Source organism: Balaenoptera borealis (genome assembly GCF_965194805.1).
Source record: "Balaenoptera borealis genome assembly, chromosome: 15".
In the NCBI taxonomy this organism is placed as follows: domain Eukaryota; kingdom Metazoa; phylum Chordata; class Mammalia; order Artiodactyla; family Balaenopteridae; genus Balaenoptera; species Balaenoptera borealis.
In genome coordinates, this window is record NC_138871.1 from 55,979,173 (window position 1) to 56,000,441 (window position 21,269).

Here is a 21,269-nt window from a genome sequence, read left to right on the forward strand (position 1 = left end):
TGGGATACTGCTATGTATAAGAGTTCCCACCTTGGTGAGCAATCCCTTCACCGTTGGTTTGCCCTCAGGTTGGAGGAAAAGGGGGTTGGCAGCTTGTACCCGAAGAACGTTCTGTAACACTTTGATCCACTCCTCCAATATATTGGGAGAATCTGCAGTCAGATAGTATGTGTGTTTTTCAGTGGTCAACTAGAATGGGATAAGAAAGAGATAGGAAAGGAAACTCTGAAGATTTTAGGATATTAGCATTTCCTTGTCCATTCTTCAAACATCACTACCTAACATGGAAATAAACATGCTGAACCTTGAATCCTAGGTTCTAAATAAATGATTCCATAAATCACGTAGCATATTTTAAACACTTTGTGAGAATGACAATTAATTTTTTTGAAATAATTTTTTTCACTTCTGTTTACTTTATAACTCTTCATAGTATTAAGCTTTGGGGTCATGATTTTTTATCTTGTTTATTCATTACATTTTCCTTTTCTCCCTTAAATGTGCTACAGGTTCCTGGTTATTGAAATGAGGAGCAGAATGATTGCAGACTGTAATAAAATAACACACTTTAAGCAAATAAAGAGAAGTTATTTGTTATGGAAATGAAGAAATCAATTATAAATAAAATAAGAAAACCTATACAGCAGAAGCAGAATTCTTAGAACATGTAATCAGATATTATGAACTCACAATTTCTCAAGTTCAAATTAGCCACATTTCAAAAATTCCAAATATTTCCAAAGCCTACAAATGATTCTTATCTGCCATGCTCCAAGACAAAGTTTTTCCTGATTCTCCTTTCTACATTTTTGGGCAGTCCTCAGGTATTATCCACTGGAAACACTGATAATGCACCTTTCTAATAAAATATTGTATTCTACTCTCCAAAGGAGCAAGATAAGAAAATAATGATTATTGAAGGCATTTCAGAAATAAAGCATCTGAATTTTAAATCACACATACCAAACTGTCTCAATAGCTTGTTTTTCTTGTTTGCTTGTTTTAATTTAACAAAGGTTTCTAGCAAGACTGGCATTATGTGTGGGTGAAATGGTCAGCAGCGACCTCTGCCATGTGACCCAGTGGGAGCCAGGACAGGCCCTCTGCTCACCAATATCCTTTCCACTTAGGTGTTACAGCATCTGAAGTTCATAGAACTGCCATTTTCCGGTTCTCTATTAAATTGCAAACATTTCTGAATTTAATAGTACATTAAATTATGAATATCTTGTTGGGAATTCATTTATCAAATAACCCTCCCCTAAAATAGCTTGACAGTTTGAGAACAGAAAATGGCTGGGAGGGTTAGTGTGGGGAAAGAACCATGTAAAGGATCAAGGGCAAAGAAAGTGTAGAGTTACTCACATATACTCAGGTTATATTATAGTTTTCACTAAGAAGTCCTGGGGTTTCACACATTTTTGGGGCATCAAACTGACCCCAAAATGGAATAAACAAACAATTGAACACCCAATTTCCACTCTATTAGCTTACATAATTGAGAACTGAGTTTTGCATGATACAAAAAAAGAAAAAAAAAGTACCTGAACTGTTTGTTTGTTATCTCCTCTTAAAATGCTGCAGGATGCACTAAGTTCAATATGGCCCTGGGGTTTTCTGATTACATCACTCTGTATGAAAGGAAGAAAACCAATGCAAAGTGATTACCTATAATAGTCATAATAAGAAATGCTTTGTCTAATTAATTGCATTACATGGAAGAAAATCAATCAGGAGTGTGATTTATAGTTTGAGGAATTCAGTTCTAAATAACAAGCAGTTTCCACTCACCGGAGATTTGTAGTAAAGTAATTCACCACCTTTAAGAACAAACCATCTCCGCTTCCAAGTCTTGACTTTACCACTCATTTTTAATAAGTAGCCAGATTTTTCCAGTGGTTCCTAATTAAAGAGATTTTTAAAAAAATATTTAAGTTTCCCTTTGGAGGCTCAAACTAACAGATACATTAATGTTTAAAAAAAAAAAACCTGATTCAGTGTTTACATTTTTCCCATTATCACTGGAAGATGAGCAAGTTTTTGGGAGCTTCTGCTCTGGCTGTGAGCACTCTAAGTCTGTGGAGTAGGCATCTGGGGGAAGAGCATAGTCACTTTCAGAAGCCACAGAAGAGAGAGACACACCTAGATGAATAAAGAAATAAATCAAGTCAATATTTAATAATTGCGTGGTCCAAATGCTGACTGTCAGTTTTCCTAAGAAATACATCTAATCCCAAATCTTAAACCTTCCTACACTAGATGTAGTCCATACCTTTGGCCATGAAGTACCTTTAAAGCAGAAAACAGAACTTAAGCGTAAGGACCATCATGCAAATCTCCGAGGAAGTTAAAGGAATATAAATAATATTTTGGTATGATTATAAGCACAGCTATTTTTACGTATATAAAATGTATGCAGTAGCCTAACAATATCTTTTATTAAGGATTAAAAATATGTGTATTTACATATTGACATGTAGGCAAACAAATGTTGAACCTTAATTTATCAAGATTTGTACAATCACACTTTACTGCACTTAATTTTTGTAATCATTTTTTTTAAACATCTTTATTGGAGTATAATTGCTTTACATGTAATCATTTTTAAAGTAACATCACATTAAAAAAAACACACAAGTCCAATACTACTAGTTTATAGATTTTGAAAATCTTTCATAAAAGAGACGCAATAAGACTTAAAGATATAAACAGACTATTTCATTTGCCAGCAGTTCTAACGTAAAATTCAAGGGAGCATTTTTCACAATAATTCACTTGCCATTTTAGAAAACAACTTGCAAGTTGTAAGCCACATTTGGAGAGTCACTACAATTGGAGATTTTGAAAATATTAAATAAAATCAAGGACTTAAGTCATTATTCATTACAGTATGTGGCAATTTTTTGTGTTTATTAACATTTAAGGGAAACAGGACAATGTCACTATATTATTCCTCTTATTTATTTGACTAAGACAAATAATGGCTGTGATAATAGTAATATCTTTATTTTTCAAAGAGTAACAGAAATTTAGATCTACAAAGGACTTCAGAGACCATCCTGGTTCATGCCCCCATTCTCTAAGGAGACTAAGGTCCACAGATTAAAGGATTTGTCCAATGTCAAACAGCTAGGCAGAGGCAATGTTGGAGTGCAAATCTCAGGCTCCTAGCCCCAGGGTGCTAGGGACAGAGAAGAGAACAAAACGAACAAATTTCTGCCCTCATGGAACACAGATTCTAGTCGGGGGAGACAGACAAAAAACAGGGAGCAAATGCCATGGAAAAATAAAATGTAGAGCGGACTAAAGGGAATAAAAAGAGCTAGCAGTTAGAGAAGGGCAAAGGAATACATTTGAATGGTGTGCTCTGGGTAGATCTCCTTGAGAAGGCAGTGTCTCAACTGGAGGAGGCAAAGGAACATCTGGGGCAAGAATACCAGGTAGAGCAAACAATCAGTGCAAGGTCCTGAACTAAAGGAATGAATGGCATGTGCCAGGAACAGCTAAAGGGTCTGGATGGCCAGAGCTGAGTAAGAGAGAAGAAAGGAGGAGATGAGGTCGAAGACATCAAAGAATCACATAACATGCTATAGTCTTTATAAGAGGTCCTTGCAGTGTTTTGAGCAAAAGTGTGATATAACCTGATTCTGGCTGTCAAGGGGGCAAGGTCGTATAGCAAAGGGACTGATGGAAGCCCCAAATATTAAACCTATGAGAGCTGAACAGCTCCTGTTGAAGCTGAGGGGTTTGGGAGTACCTAGGGGTTCCATGGAACACAGTTTGAAAACCAACATACTGTGCGGCATTAAAGGCTTTTGTAAAATACAGATGTCATTTAATGTGACTGGCTCTCTCTGTAACCTGTATGCCAAAAATTTCTTCAAAATCTACAAAAATCGTAGACATGTCTAAAGTAAGTTTTTGTTGGTTTCCATCTTAATATCAGATTAACCACCACATTTTTAGGTATATTCTTCTGCTATTTAGCAGTGCAACAAATTTAGCTGAAATAAGTCCATCCTATAAATTATCCAAAATCACACAGTAACTGTAAAAGGAAAACCTCATTTAAGCCAAGTATCTCACTTTATTCCTGTAACGAAATGATCTCTCTTTTACAGATAAGGTTAAAAAACAAAACAAAAAACAAAACAAAACAAAAAAACCCACTGTCTTGTCTGGAATCACAAAGAGAATTTAGAAGAGAATTAGGACTAAAATATAAGCGTCTTAGTCCTAGGTGAATACTCTTTTCACTATGAGTGGAAGGCAGCTCAGATTTTTTTTTTTAAGTCCTATTATAGAGATAAAACTCCCATTAAATATTCTGAACTATTTGGAGTTGTTTTGTATGCCTGAGACTTTCCCTTACCTCGTTTCATTGCTCTGGGGCTGCCTGGCCCACTCCGACTGCGAGAGTCTGACTCTGAAGTCCGGGAGCTGGATCTGGAACTATCTTCTTCCTCTGACCCAGAGGAGTCATCCAGGAATGGGTTGCTGCTTATCTGGGTCGCCTTCTGAAGAAAAGCAAAACAGCCTCCCTGTGTCCATCCTTAAAGTCACCACTCTCTTTAGCTATAGAATGTTTTACCAGAAGTTATGGAATAAGATTTTTTAAAGAATACAAGAAAATATTTTGCCATTATCAAAGTCACATGGTTAAATCCCAAATTCCAATTAGCAAGGCATTTGTCAATTATAAAAGATTCCTAAGAACATAAGGCTGTTAATACCTGCCGATACTTTTTTTTCTGATACTTATTTTAATTAGGTACTTCACACAAAGGAGGGGAACCCTGGCAGTGATACAAAGATCTTTCTATATTAGGAGTTTTCATTACACCATTAATACTATTTCCTTTAAACAATTAACAGCTATGGAGGGGGTGGAGACTCACATGTAGCATAACAAAAACGGAGCATATCAGACCTCTAATACTCCAATAAGAATAAATATCTTCTCTAGATCTTTCCATTTCTTCTCTTTTAATAATATGCTAGTGTGAACTTCTAAAACTCCCTATAAAGGGACAGTCCATATAAAATGTCAAGAATGGAATCTGGAGCTTGACTAAACAGTTTTCTTGATTCATCATGAAGAGCCCCACATGTTTAACGGTAACAATAATGAGTTACCCCCTTTAAAGTTGTGTACACTGGGGTTGTCATATTCTTGTATATCAGTGATGTATAAAGTCCTGATGTGGTATAGGAAAGCACTGCAACAGAATCTGAAACAGAAAACAAAATGATTAAGAAAAAAAACCTTCTAACTAGCGCTTATGCCTATTTCTTATGAATGTGAATTAGCAAAACTTCCAATTAAAGAGAAACTGGATGAACATACAATATTCATTACACAGTCTACCTGAAGAATTATGGCATTTATGGCAGTTTTAAGTATACACTCTCTTATATGGTTCATTACGTCCTCAGGTGTGCTAGTTCCCCAACCAGACTGTAAGCTCTTTGAGAGCAAGGATCTTAGCTTATATTTCTTTGGCATCTCCATCCAGCTCACAATGGGCAGAAATGAGTACAGACACCTGCTGACTGATTCAGTGAGCAGTACCCTATGAATATATTCTCTGACTATTCAGAGACCTATTACTGACACGTGTTAAAACATCGTCACTTTTAAACCTTTATCAGGTGAACCTCAGATTGAAAGGTTAGAATATATTTCCTGAGCGGCAAGAACAGAGGATAGCTGAAAAGGAACAGAACAACAATAGTCACCTCTAAGATATAGATCAGAGGTAGGATAGGGAGGGGGCCAGTAGAAGGAACCACAGAAAAATTTCTCTTTTTATTCCAGACAGTTCTCTGTTGTTTGGTTTCATTTTTCATAATGAACATGCATTGTTTCTACAATAATTTTTTGAAAAAAGAAAGAAAGGAGGAATGTGTTTTAAACTCTGGAAAAAGAAGACATAGAGATCAATAGTTTTACAATTTTAAACAGCTGAAACTCCACTGTTTCTTAGCTTTAGCCTCTTTCGGGTAAAAACATGAGGTACTTGCTACATAAGAGTTGAACATCTACGTGCCCCTATACTGAGTAACATGAATTTCAATTTTAAAATATAAATCAGCAAGCTCAGAAAGCATTTTCTGGAAGTTGGCAAAGTTGTATTTTTTCCAATGACTTTAGACAGTTAGGAAGTTCTTGGCTAATGAAATGGCAATACAAAATCACTTATTTTTTTAAACATTTTTTATTGTAGTAAAAAACGCATAAGATAAAATTTACCACCTTAACCATTTTTAAGTGCATAGTTCAGTTAGTGTTAAGTATATTCACATTGTTGTGAATCAGATCTCCAAAACTTTATCTTGAAAATCTGAAACCCTATAGCCATTAAGCAACTGCTCCCTTTCCCCTACTACCCCTAACCCCTAGTAACCACAACTCTACTTTCTGTTTCTATCAGTTTGACTATGTCAGATATCTCATATAAGTGGACTCCTACAGTATTTGTCCTTTGTGACTGCTTATTTCACTTAGCATAAAGTCCTCAAGGTTCACCTGCATTGCAGCATGCAAAATCACTTACTTTTATTAACATTCTCCATATTGAAGGCCTCAGACATTCGAATGCCTGATTTGGCTACAGCATAAATTCTGCTTTCCTAATGTAAAAGAGAGATTTAAGCTGGATATTTGAAGCAAAGAAACAATTACTTTCAATACACATGTTTTTCATTTGTGCTTCATTTAATTGTCACCAGAGTACAGAATTATTATAAAACTGTCACCAGTGCCAACTAAAATATGCCACTGTGAACAGCACTGCAGAATTTTCTTCCATCCATGAGTCACTCCATTATTTATCTTTGTTCCCAAATTTTTGCTTGGTATTTTAAATTATTTTGAAGAGACAGGAAAAAAGTAAGAGAAAGCTTATTCACAATCACTGACTATTCATAAATACCACCATTAATATTCTACCATTTCAGAACATGGTTCAAAAAAAAAAAAAACTCTGAAAAACTCTGAATGGCTGTAACATGAAGCCAGAAACCATTTATTATCATTGACTAGACACAAATATTATCTTTAATATTCTACCATTCTAGAATATGGCTAAAGAAAAAGAGAAAGCCAAACCTTGAAGTCAGAAAGCACACACAAAGTAGCATTTAGTGCTATCACCTTCATATCTCAATGTACATTTCAATGAAGTAGAAGAAATACCTGAGGTCAAATAATAAGTGAATTTGAGAATTGCAATGGAATTTATAGGATCTTGTTCCCAAAGTAGGTTATTTTGCTTTCTCTTCTTCTCTGAGAGATTTCTGAAGTGGGTACTGGAAGGCTATTGGCCCTGCCCCCTCTGAGAAAAGGGACTCTAGGTTGTTCCTAATGCATAGATCACCATGTCCTGAACTTTGTAACACACCTAACCTGGACAGTTATCTGGATCAGGGCATAGTGGGCAACTAAGGCAGTCCTCTTTGGGACTGCGCTAGCCAGGGGCCTGTGAGGCAATGGGCAGGAGATCTCTAACCATCTGAGACACTTTAGATTGAAGAGTGGCTGACTGAATGAATCACTCTCACAGCTTCTTTGAGAGTGTGATGGTGAGATACACAGAGAGAGACAAACAACAGAGTGGACAGAACAAAAAGACATATAAAAATAAGGCAGTTAAGTGAGGCACTTAGAAGCCATGAGAGAGCGAAGGAGAGTAGTTAGCAGTTGTGAGAGAAGCAGACAGTCACTGTAGACAGGAGAGGACAAGCTGAGCCACGGGACCAGGGACAGTGGGTATCACCTGTTTTTCTAAGGAGTTGACCATCAGAGGTGCTCCTGAATCATTACATGCTGTCCTGCTAGAGTGACTACTGTATTTTTGAATGATATTTCAGTTCAGTAAGAATGGGCTATGCCTTAAAATAAACTCTTAAAAATCCTTAAACTCTCATAAATTGAGGTGACTAGAATGTATCTCTTTAACTTGAAACTTGAAAATACCCAACAAGCAGAAATAAAACCTCAAACTTGGCCAGTTTGCTAGAAGGCTTTTGCAAAGCGGTACTACTTTTTCAGGACTGGATAGTTTCAGAAGGCAAGAAGAGAAAAAGGCAAAAAAGTAGTAAAAATGGTTTGCCAAATAAAATGAACGTGAAAGTCTAACCTAAATCTCTGAAAATCTCAACATAATGAAAGAAGCAAAATTTCAACTCCTAACTGCCTAAAGGGTAACATAATTGGAATTCCAGAGATTCACATGCCAATAATGTCCATTTTTTTATGCTGTCCAGAATTTAGTAATAAACTGCAGGCGGTTTCATGTGGACTTTGCAATGAAATGTTCTTTTAAAAGTAAATAAGAGCAGGGCTTCCCTGGTGGTGCAGTGGTTAGGAATCCGCCCGCCAATGCAGGGGACACGGGTTCGTGTCCCGGTCCGGGAAGATCCCACATGCCGCGGAGCAGCTAGGCCCGTGAGCCACAACTACTGAGCCTGCGCGTCTGGAGCCTGTGCTCCGCAACGGGAGAGGCCGCGACAGTGAGAGGCCCCCGCACCGCGATGAAGAGTGGCCCCCGCTCGCCGCAACTGGAGAAGGCCTTTGCACAGAAACGAAGACCCAACACAGCCAAAAATAAATAAATAAATAAATAAATTTATAAAAAAAAAAGTAAATAAGAGCAGATACATCTCAAGGTCTGAATTTATACTAGGAAAACATAGTTGCCTTCATTTGCTTAAAATTGCATTGGTCACTAAATAAAAAATAATAACAGAACATGACTCCAAAAACCAAAAAATCCCACAACCCAGATGATTCTCTGGAGGCCAAAGGTTAAATTATGTCAATATGTGAAGGAAAACTTCAATCTACAAAACAGATAATTTCACTTTGTTTCAAATATAGGAAGAATTGTTTTTTAATCTAGAGATTCCTAAGAAGAATCACACAATTAATGGGTTAATTATTATATTAATGGTCAATGTTTCAATGGAAGAAATTTCAATCTATTCTAGATACACAGGAAGATGCTTTTGGTTAAAGCAATAGATTTATAAGTTCATGAAGAGTAAAATTAAATTTCTCTTAAAGCCAATCAAGTAAATACTTAAGTTCAGAACCTGATGACCAGTAAGTGTCCTCATCCAGAATTTACCCACAAGTATTATACAGTTAGGGAGAACCCTTCTTCCCCACCCCAGTGTTTCCTTCCATGTGGAGGGAGCTCCAAAAATTGAACATTCCTGATCTCTAGCCAGTGATTCCTAGAAGGAGAAACTGGACATGCAAAGCCCGGCACCTTCCCCTCTCCTTTCTGTTGAGAAGTAGCTGTGTGCAGGAAATAACCATTTGTTCTTTCTCTAGACTGTAAGCTTTAGAGGAGCTGGGCCTCACTGGAGGCAGCCTGTGGTGGCTGGTCAAGCGCTACCTGGGCCTGGGTGAATAAATCTAGCTTTTTCCAGGTGCAGTACTGGCTCCTTTGCCCACCAATTCTCTAAAATCCGTTTTATCAGTAATAAAGGTAACATTTTGATCTTCCTTTGTCTTACCCTTCTCTTATTTCTCGACTGGTTCGGGGGAAAGAGAAGGGGAAATTGAATTCTAAAAACTGGGAATTGTCAGAACAAAGCCGGACTGGAAAAGAAAGGAGAAGAAGTAGAGTAAAACCTGAAAATGAGCGTTGAGCAAAAACGAGCGTGTGAGCATTGCACACAACACATAATTTACCCAAGAAGGAAACCGGTGCAGGGGAGGAGTTGGAGGTTTGCCACAGGCCGCCTTCTTTGCTGAGTCGCGGGTTTCCTGGTCATCTGAACACGGGGACTCCAGGGAGTCGTAGGAAAATAATCCATCATCACAACTAGTGTCCATAGTCTCTAAAATTTCTGTACTGTCGCCATCAAGTAGATCAAGATCTGTTTCCTGAGGTCTCAGTGGCCGGATCATGCTTATAGCATTTCTGTTTGTACCAAACATCCTGTCGGAACTTAACTGTGGCTGGCTTAGGTGTCTTTTGGCTAGAGCTACACTTAAGCTGAAAACATTAGGAACCCTTAATTTGGGAAGTGGCAGGTTTGACGGGGGCACTAGTTCTGTGCCTTTTCCAGGGAGTGAGTTAGGATGCTTTGGACTCAAAGCTGGGGTCAGAATAGGGCTTGGGGTGTTGGCTTCACTCGATGAAGATGAATAATCCAGTCTCTGAGACTGAAATTTTTTATTCAGTTCGTCTGAGGAACTATCGTGCTCCTTTTTACTTGATTCGGAATTTCCCTTTCCGAGAGGACTCCACTGTGCCTCCTGTTGCCAAGAATACAGCTTCTTGTGTTCTGGTCTCTTTATGCCAAAAGTCTCTTCTTCAAATATAGAACTGCTGTCATCAGAGGCTGTCAGATACGTCTCACTGCCCATTCTGCTACACCGGACCCCCTCCTCTGATGTGTGGCTGGAAAGGGTGGATGTGTACCTGGACTTGGATCTTCCTTTGCTCCCGTCGTCCTCATCGGAACTCCAGTCACTGCCAGGAGCCCCAGAATTCTGGGATATGCCACCATCCGTCACAAAGCTTGTCCTTGTTTTCTGATTCTGCTCTGAGACACAAGGCACTTGATGCAATGTTCTCTGACCTCGGTTGTTTTCTTGAATTTGGTTATCGACAGACTTTTCTGATATTTCCATTTCTAGAAAAGCATACATTATATTGGCATGTTGCCTTTAATCATACAATCTTTCTGTATGTTTAGCTTTATATAATTACATTGTACAAACTGGAATTTCCATGTGAGTCAAGTTAATTTACATCACCCTTTTTTAGTCATATGCCTTTTTTAAACCCAAGTTTGAAAACTATAAGCTTTCTATAAAACACTGAGCCCTTACACTTCAATAGAATAATATCAAAATGAAACTGCTTTTTACAAAGAAACATGAAGAAAAAAAAACTGACAGTAGTCTAGGGCGAGATAATACAAGAAGCAAAATGAAAAATAGGGCAACAACGACTATCAAAGAAAGCAGCCACTAAAAAAATGAACACCATTAATTATATTTTAGAAGCAAAGAAAATGACAACCCTCTTTCTACTAAACTTCAAAATTATCATAAGTAAATTTAAACATAATAAATATAAAGCTATAGTTTAAAAAAAAATACTTTGTTCCCAAACTTCACTGCATGAAATATGCAAAACCATAAGGAAAACATACACAGAGAAAAGCTTTATTCACTCTACTTTTGGTTTAATCATAACTACAAAATATGTCTTTACAATAAAAAATAAGTCTTTAAAAATATCTTTAGATATGGCTTATTTTTGTTTATAACATAATTAATAGAACGAACCATTGACTTTATAAACAGTGAACTAAAAATTTAGATTGAAGAATACAAAAGAAACTTTGAAAACATGAAAACATAGATAGGACCTTCATAATTAAGGATACAGAGGCTGAACAAATAAACTCCACAATTTGGTATCGGGCAGTTTGTTAAATTTGCAAATGAGCAAGAACTGCAGTACAGGCAACCTCAGCTGTACTGAGCTGTACTCAACTATTAGAAAGTGGGAAAAAAAACTAAAATGACTTCTCAAAAAAGAAAAAAAAATCCATGTAATGCCATGAAAACAAGTACCAAAGGAGCCTTCTGAATGGAAAAACATTATGTAGTTTTCAGAGTTTCATAACCAAGCATAGAGACAGTTCTTAGGGCTATAATTTTTCTCCTTTGGAGGAAGGAAGCAGGAACTGAAAACAGAGAAGATACAAGTTCAAGTCTTTCTAAAATATTTGGGAAAAGTCATACTAGTGGTGGCAAAGCAGCAACCGCAAAATTAAGCAAAATTTAGAGGGGCTTTAAGACTAAAAGAAGGGTAGAAATCTGCACACAGGTCCAAAGTTTAAACATCTGGCAAATATTTTCCTCTTTGAGGCAATAAAGGGAAAATCAAAGCAGTTACTAAATTGTCACCTGGTGTTCTTTTTCTTTATAAGTTTGCTGTGTCACATTTAATTTCATATTGAATATTAGATAATCTTTTTATATTTTAAATAAATAATGAATAGAAAGTTCATACTTCTAAAACTCAATTAAAACAAGTAGGTATGACTGTACATTTTTAAATTTTAACTATTACTGCTACCTATTGCAGGAAAAAGTATCAGGAAGGGTAAACCAGTTTTTCCTATAAATCATTGGCAGAGAGTCTCAAAAAACACACAAGATAACTAGATACACAGAGTTAAATGCTGTTTTGCTCTTTAGAAATAGTCTCATAAAACATCAAGTTGTTAGGAAAAAAATAAGGAAAATGAAGCTATCTTTGCATTAATCTTAGCAAATGATTTTTCCTTTTTAAAAAAAATGTCAAAGTAAATTCCTCTAGTCCATAAATACCTTCTATGTCTTTTCCTTCAGTGAACTCAGGTTCTTTAGATGATATCTTGCTCGTTTCCTCAGATTTTACAACTTGAGGAGGACTCCTTGCTTGGGATAAAAAGCACCCAAAGGTCAGACTGCTCAGACGCTGGCCTTCTGTGAGCTTTGGTGTGGAGACAGTGGACAACTTCTTTCCTTGAACTTCTGCAAGATCATTAATCAAAATGAAGATCTGAATTTTTTATAACGGTTTGTTAAACAGAGAACCAAAGCATATAAAAACGTGGACAAATCACTCCTTATAACAGAAAAAAGCCTGAAGTTCATCTTTATTTATGTATAGGAACAATGACCCCTCAATGTCTAGCATCACACGCCAATGTTTAAAATCTGTTTATATATTTTGAATGCACACACTATTTTTTAACTGCAAAGAGAAACATTTCTAATCCCTTTAAAAGTAGTTAGTTCTCAAACAAACCAAAATCCAGATATAAACAACTAGGAAGTTATAGCTTCTTGCAATGTCAACTATTGGTAAATACCAATCAAGTATTGGTAAAATTTGATTGTTTGGTATTGTTACTAATAGTGAGAAAAAAGGGACTGAGGTCTTGGTTGCCAAGACAACCCAGGAAAATTTAGATGATCACTGGGGCAAATATCACATGATCACTGGAATAACTTTTGCTTATCTTAGTTTTTAGTGTGCTTCTCATAAGAAAGCAGATGAAGGGGCTTGGTCTATGGTGACCACAACATGCAGAGCCTTAATCACTTCCTTAGAGAACAAAAAGGGGAGGGGGCAGTCTCTAGATTGAGAATTTAGACAGCTAGGTGAGTCATTAATCAAGCACCTAATCATGGGTTTAATTCATCTTCTAGGACTTGTAACATTGCTGCTCGTAAGATCAAAAGCATGGAGATCACAGTGATAGTAAGAAAAGTTTCCAAAGAAATTAAATTCTCAACTCTGGGAGAGCACCAAAGGGTTAAGTTAAATAGCAATTGGTAATTGAGTATAGAAAAATACCTTTATATAGTGTATTCCTTCAGATGTATCTTTTAATATTTTCATGTTGCCATCGCTCACAGAACTAATTCATGATTTTTAATAATCACATATATACATATATATTTTTAAAGTACCATATTATATCTACATATGTTGTATCTGTTCTTCTCCAGTAAAGCCTAGGTTCCAAGGATCAATAATCCTTAGTCTCCAAGACTAAAAGGCTGCCAGTGAAGACTAGAATTGCAAGTTAAGAATATCAGGGAAACAGTATTTGGTGAAGGGGCTTTGTACATCCAGTCTATTTCAGAGAGGGTGAACACCACAAAGACCTAAAACTTTAATTATAAACATGGAATTCCAGATCAACTATAGGAACACCTATTTTTTTCATCATATAGGTAGAGGAAATGTGTGATATAAGAAATAGATTTTGGTCTTCATCCATGGTTCCTGGCACACAGCTTCTAAAACCCTTGGAATGTCCTAAGAGTGATAAAAGTGTCTTTTGTTTTCATAACAAGCCCTTTTAAACACATCTGAGTATGTATGAATGAGGTGATTTCTGGAAAGCCCCTAGATGGCCTCAGGATGGGGCCTGGTTGCCAGGGGAACCAACCAAATCATGAGAGGGTTGGAAATTTCAGCCTCACCCTCCACCCCCTACCTCTGACTTCAGGTGAGGAAGAAAGGGGCTGGAGGTTGAATTAATCACCAATGGCTAATTATTTCATCAATCATGCATGCCTACATAGTGAAACCTCCATAAAAACTCAAAAGGATGGGGTTCAGGATGCTCCAAGTTGGTGAACACGTGGAGGTGCTGGGAAGGCGGTATACTTAGTGAGAGCCTGGAAGCTCTGTGTCCCTTCTCCCGTATCTTGCCCTATGCATCTCTTCCATCTGGCTGTTCCTGAGTTACATCCTTTGTAATAAACCAGTAATCTAGGAAGTGAACTGTCTGACTGAGTTCTGTGAGCCTCTCTGGCAAATTATTGAACCCAAGGAAGGGATCTTGGGAACCTTGGATCTACAGTCTGTTGGACAGAAGCAGGGATGCCACCCTGTACTTGTGACTCTGTCTGAAGTGTGTGTTTGTGTGTGTGTTCAGTGCCTGCTCGGAGGTGCAGGTGGGTAGTTTTGTGGGGGTGAGGGGTCTGGTGCTATCCAAGTAGATAAGTCAGAATTGAGTTATATTTATAGGACATCCAGTCGGTGTCTGTTGAGAATTGGAGAATTGCTTGGTGTGGGAAAAATTTCCACACATCTAAATATTAAGAGGGAAAACAGGAGTTTTTTCCCTTTACAAAATGACAGCAATAGGTACTAACATGCAGTAGACAAAGTGCTTTCACATGTCCTATAATCAACAACCCCCCATTAAACCAGTAAGACACTATTACAGTCACCATTTTACTGATGTAAAAAAAAAAAAATTGGAGATATAAACACAGCTATTAAATTGTAAGGCATTAAAGTTGACTTCAAAGTCCAGGTTCTTTCTACCACGCCAGTATTTTTCCAACGCATTCTACGAAACCCCACGGCTTTATGGAAATGTTGCAGAGGATGCAAGAAATGAAAGAAGAGTCATGGGTGAGACCAAGTCTGCAGAACTCTGGACCCATCACCCAGTACAGGTTTTTTACCTATTTTATCTCTTGAGATTCTATAGGGGAAAAAAATTGTTTAAAAAGGGTTCTGCTGCTAAATAAAAGTTTAAAAAGCACTATATTAGGCCATGGGTCTAATAAGCACAGGCTATCCATACACCCTGCTGACTTACCTCCTCTTCAGCTCAATGTGCACTTGAGTGGCTATCATGCGAATAGCATATTAAGTGACTCTCTATCATTAACTCTACCACCCATCCTTTGACTTTAAAGTTAAAAAGAAAGAAAATAGCCCTAAGCATTAGAAAATGCAAAGAGTTTATTCCCATTATAAAATTCTGCTCAAAATATTCAGGTTGTAAGAATTTCAATCACCATTGAGCACAATGCTACAAAATGAAAATAGAAAATAGCAAGACTGATTTTTTTTAAAGTAAACATACCTGAAATTAAACGTTCAAATTACCCACTTTGGGTTATTTACTACTGTCTAGCTGTGCTAATATGGACATGCGGCTATTTAAATTTAAATGAATTCAAATCAGGTAAAATGTAAAATTCAGTTCCTTAGTTGTGCAATTCATATTTCAAGCGCTCAATAGTAAAATTCTAGCAAATAAATCCAACTAGGCTGTCTTAGTCAAAGTGCACATACCTTGTAATTTTGACTGTATTGTTCTTATCTCTTCGGTTTGGTTTTGGTTGATCAAACGAAGATTCTGATTCTCCAATTCCAGCTAAAAGAACATAATGGTTTTCTTTTATATAGGGATAACATTTCTAAAACGTACTAGTAAATTATAACATTTAGAAAATGTTAATATCTAATTAAACACAAGCAAAATACAAAAGAAATAAGTAAATATCAGATGAATTTATCAGCACAGATTATCAGCCTAGATAATTATGGCTTTAATATTTGTTTCCAGAGCTAAAAGTTTTCAATGTTTTTCACCCCTATGCCTTTTCCACTGTAAAGTTATTTTAAACCAAATTATTTTGGCATTTAATCTGCCATATAAACTAAATAATATGTACTTCTCAGATACTGAATATATTAATTTTATGAGATATGCACATATATTCTCTAATTATTTAAAGTTAACTAATTAGAACTAGTCAACTAATTAGAATGAGGCTACTTAACACTGATTACCATGGGTCTATCAATATTTTTAATTTTAAAATTACATTAGTCATTAAAGTGAAAGCTACCTATCTCACGTTTGCCAAAAGCCAGCAGCACCACCAACTGATCAGAATTTTGTTTCATTCAGATATTCTGATGACTTATCTATTCAAAAGAAGTAAAAGGTAAAGAAAAGATAAATACGGCAATAAATACCTCATTCAACTTAACTGTTACCCATTCTTTGATCTTAGCTGCTTTCTCTTCTATTATTTTAGCTTCTTGAATCCTTATTTGTTTCTGAAATAACATTAGCAGTTTGTTTAGTTCAAACAGAAGCTCACTGGTCTGGAAATGTTACAGTCATAGATATAAAAGGCAAGTCCACTTAAAACCTGTTTCCAAGTTAAGACGTCTGCCTTTAAATTACCAAACATAGGAAAAAATAAGAATGGCTGTCCAGCAGAACAATAATAAAAGCGTACATAAATATTTCTAGCTTTAACATCTGCTATTCCCTTTCTCTGAAAGATCATATACTAAAATCAATCCACTGAATTTATCAACAAAATAAACCATTTCTGGAAATAGTCTAGGTTTAGAACAGTGGAATAGAGGTCAACCAGGTTGGGGAGAGGAGAATCAGAATCTCCTCTGGAGAATGGCTTATTTTCCCCTCAAGTGCTAGTTTTAGAAGGTCCAGAAAAAATGGAGATTGAGAAACTCTAGCTCACATCCATCAACCTTTAAATCTGGTTATGGTCACAAAACTACTGAGAGTGTGACTATTATATAAATCCTAGTGGGTGGAGGCTGAAAGCCACTGACCTAAAGGAACACTGATGCCAGAGAAATGAAAAAAATGATTAAACATTTAACAGTTCTATAGTGGTCATATTTAAATGACACTAAATGACCTTTTAAGTAAATAACCCTAATGCAATTTTTTTCCTAAAAATTTTTAAAAAATAAACTAAATACTATATTTGATCTAAAATGAAGTGGTTTAAAAACAGTATACACATTTCTAAGCAGAAGGATTAGAGTCAAATCAAACACATGTTTAAAATTTAACCTTACATAAACATTTCCAACACCCTAACAATCTAAAGCAAAAATGTATTGGAAACATTTTACAGACATAAATACCTGCTGATAACCAAGTGTTTCCAACTTAAGGAGTATTGTCACATCCAAAAAGTGGTAGATACTGCCTTGGAATCACCCCGGATTTAAAGTGAATGTATTTAACTTGCACCTTTCACCAGTAATGTGATGTAATCCTAGGGGGTCACCAAGTAAGATTTCTGGTCAAAATTTAGAAATTTTGACTCTCTTTTTAATCTTTGCGATTATACATAAATGAATGCACATATTTAGGACTCTTTGATGATCAAATTCTTCCTAACCTGCTCCTCAAGTTGCAGTTCCAAGTTTTGAATGATGTCATCTTTTTCCTGTATTAGGGTTTCCAGATCTTGACACTTTTTATACAACCTCGTCTCTGATTCACTGGTTTGAATATTAGCTGCTTTTAATTTTTCTTCCATAACTTGTACCTAAATTCAGAGGATAAAATATTAAAACTATGCATGTACTTAATTTATCATAGTATTAAATTCAGAATTTTACTTTAACATTAAATTCCTAAAAGGTATCATCATAAAAGGAAAACAATGAACAGCAAGTTTTAATGTATTTAACAATTATAAAGTCTGAAGACTATTTTGCTAAGTGATGTTACCCCTGAGGTGCATGAGGGTACATGAAAGATTCTCAGAATACTGCTATCATGTAAAGAAACGTACATGTTAACTAGATCAATGATAATATGCAAAGTATTTCATGTGAGCATAGAATTAGAAAGCTTCCAGCTCTCATCTTTTCATATTTAAAAAAAAAGTAAGACTATCAAGTAAAGACGTTGAGTGGTAAGATAAGGCTCAGACTGGATGACCTAGTATAATAACACATCTTGGGAAAAAAAACTGAACTTAGATGAAAAAGGTACACATATACAACAGAAAGCAAAAGTAAAACAAAAGAACCTTAAAGGGACTTCCCTGGTGGTGCAGTGGTTAAGAATCTGCCTTCCAACTCAGGGGATGCTGGTTCAATCCCTGGTCGGGGAACTAAGATCCCACATGTTGTGGGGCAACTGAGTCTGCGTGCTGCAACTACTGAGCCCACACGCTCTGGAGCCCATGTGCCACAAATAGAGAGGCCACGCACTGCAACTACTGAGCCCATGTGCTCTGGAGCCCACACGCCACAACTAGAGAGAAGCCCACGCTCCACAATGAAGAACCCACGCGCCGCAGGGAAGATCCCACGTGACACAACTAAGACCTGCAGCCAAATAAATAAATAAATATTAAAAACAAACCAAAAAAGAACCTAAAAACCCCAATGATGAAATCATAGAGAGTAAAAAAGTATGACAGTCAAGCTATAGGTAGGAGAGTACATTCCGTGAGGGTTTATTGATTCAATACTTTAACAAATATTCAATGAACACCTGCCAAGTGCCAGGTCTATACAAGGTCCTGGGAAGACATCAGTGAATAAAGCAGACCCCCAAATCTCTACCTGCATAGAAATTACATTCTAGTGGGTTAGAGAGATCACAAAGATAATAATGACTAAAAATCATACAGTTTGTTACAGATGGCAACAAGGGTAACGGGAAAAATAAAGCAAGATAAAATAGATCGCTGTACGGCTAGGGGTTGTGGTGCCTCAATTTTAATATCTAAGATATACTGGCTCTGCTTGGATCTTCTGCGAAACACATTTGGGCATATGAAATCTTTGAAGAGATATGTGTGATGTTAATGTTAGTAAGAAAGAAAATAAAGTACTGGGCACTGTATACAATATTAAAACTTTTATTCTATATACTCCAAATAGGTAAGAATGTAATTTTAGTAATCTTTTAGATTATAGGGGGCAAAGAAGAAAAATATGTAAAGGCATTTGAGAAATTAAAGATGATAGTTAAGATGAAAAATCTTATAAAACATCTCTGAAAAATCACAATGAACTTACTTAAAGCTCAAAAATACTTGATTAATGAGGGTTCCTAGAAGGAGGGTGTTAAGGTTAGTTTGGTTTTGTTTTTTTAACCATGAATACAAAGTTCATCTCTGGGTTCACTGTATAAATGTAAATTCAACTCAAATGCCAAAACTGTCCTATTTAAATACCACCCACATGGCTGGAAGCTATGAAAATAAAAGTAGATCCAAAAAATAGGAGAAAAAATATATTCTACTATCCAAATGATAATTTTTAAGTCATTTTAAGATTTAGATTTTTTAACATAATATGGCAGGCTTTCTGCAGGAACTTCAGACCAAGAGGTCAAGGACAAAGGCCTATATCAGAGATGCTGTCATGAAAAAAGCCAGAGCAGGACAGAGAGCTGGACAGTAAATACCAAAGGTCAGTCTTAAAATGGTACAGCCAGTTCCACGCAGGGTATTCTGTAGCTGTGGAAGCAGGGAAAGAAGAGCAGAGACCAAGTGGAAAATGGTAGTCCTCCACCAAGGAGGGAGCAATAGATTATAATACTCCAGAAAGACAAAATTAATAAAAATAAATATTACCGGACCTACATCTACAGTCTCCTTTTATTAAATTGGAGCAAGCCACCCTATGGACATTGGGCTACCACATAAAATTGTCCTATTATTGCTTAGAAAAGGCCTATGGTCCTGGAAAACTATTCTTCCAGGACCTTCTTCTTCCCTGAAAAACACATTCAACTTGAAAGGTGTTCTCATTTTACGAATGAATGCTAGAGTCAGAGCTCCTTGGCTGCACCTTTGCCTTGTGCAACTGTTTCATTCGACTATTACTTTTAGATAAACAACTTTCCTGGGCAAGAAAAATATTGACAAAAGTGGCAACATCTCTGCAGGAGAGAGATCACAAAGCAGTTACAGGCAACCTTCTTCCAGCTGGCCCTGTTAGGACCAAGTTCCACAGGATTCACCAGCCTTCCTTGGCAATTAGTATGAATAAGAAATCTGCAGAAAAGTTAAGAGGCCTACAGAAAAACTAATCAGCCTTTAAAAACATCTTACCACAAGTACACAGAAAATAGGTCAGATCTTTTACCATTTATTTAACTTGAATTATACAATTTTAACTACTCGGAGACTGGCCAGTAACACACACCTATGAATTAAAATTAGTTGTTGAATAAACTCCTGCAATTACCAATATGTGGATATCCTCCAGTGAGGAATGTTTTGTACTTTCAGGCTACCTTTCTCCTTTACTTCCAGGAGAGCCTCTGGTTGCATCTACCTACCTCCTCAGCACATTCCTCAGCTATTTCCCGAAAGTCTTGTTGATTCTGAGCTTTTGTGCAGTGAAGGGTTAATTCAGCGGACTTGGGGTGTTCAAACCCTGTACATTCCAAAGAAAGAACTGGCCTTTGACTGTCTCCTGGGAAATAACCTCTGAGCCCCTGGAATATTCTGCCTGATAAGACTGTCTTTATATAGCTGGTATACTGGGCCACACCAGATAGTTTATGCTAACAGTGTGACTTATACTGAATACCTTTTTTGTTTACTTATCTGGGTCATGGGCCACACTGTATCAAGTTTGACCTCTGGAGAGGTTGGAAGTTGAGTAGCTAAGGTGGGTTATGCATGCATTTCGTGCTTACAAGACTGACCCCTCCCCACCCCACCCACCAGTAAAAATCCTGGACACCTAGGCTCGGATGAACAACCCTGGTTGGCAATACTTCATATGTGTTGTCCCACATCACTGATGGGAGAATCAAGTGCATTCCTGTGCAATTCCACTGTGAGAGGACAACTGGAAGCTCGTACCTGGTGTCTCCTGGACTCTGCCCTATGTGCATTTTTCCTTTGCTGATGTTAATCTGTATGCTTTCACTGTAATAAACCATAACCATGAGTATAACAGCTTTTCAGGATTTTATGAGTCTTTCTGGTGAATCATCAAACCTGAGGATAGTCTTGGGGACCCTGACACAACTCCCAATGCTATTTTCCATTTTCTTGTCTATCCTGGAGAAAGCAGAAACTGCAAATATTTTCCCCATTGTACCTATCCATATCAATATTTCCTTCTTCCCATTTCTAACTTCATCCCTCCCTCCCCCACTACAGGTAATCAAGA

The 21,269-nt window shown here is 36.8% G+C and overlaps 1 protein-coding gene across 4 annotated transcripts in view; it reads right to left on the minus strand.

Moving 5' to 3' along the window:
• Positions 1–21,269, minus strand: part of PLEKHH2 (pleckstrin homology, MyTH4 and FERM domain containing H2) — a 123,086-nt gene that overhangs the window by 49,182 nt on the left and 52,635 nt on the right. For 3 of the 4 annotated variants that reach the window (XR_014235098.1, XM_082357990.1, XM_082357988.1), the window contains exons 4-15: positions 17,516–17,665; positions 16,323–16,406; positions 15,633–15,714; positions 12,368–12,553; positions 9,704–10,653; positions 6,558–6,633; positions 5,137–5,231; positions 4,373–4,517; positions 2,006–2,142; positions 1,792–1,902; positions 1,545–1,631; positions 31–189 (exon numbers count right to left, since the gene is read on the minus strand). Coding sequence is in view for 3 of the 4 variants with exons in the window: in XM_082357990.1 (XP_082214116.1) it covers positions 31–189; positions 1,545–1,631; positions 1,792–1,902; positions 2,006–2,142; positions 4,373–4,517; positions 5,137–5,231; positions 6,558–6,633; positions 9,704–10,653; positions 12,368–12,553; positions 15,633–15,714; positions 16,323–16,406; positions 17,516–17,665 (2,262 nt within the window). In the remaining variant the exon portion in view is untranslated. The remainder of the gene's footprint in view (positions 1–30; positions 190–1,544; positions 1,632–1,791; positions 1,903–2,005; positions 2,143–4,372; positions 4,518–5,136; positions 5,232–6,557; positions 6,634–9,703; positions 10,654–12,367; positions 12,554–15,632; positions 15,715–16,322; positions 16,407–17,515; positions 17,666–21,269) is intronic. The other variant, XM_082357989.1, reaches the window with a different exon arrangement.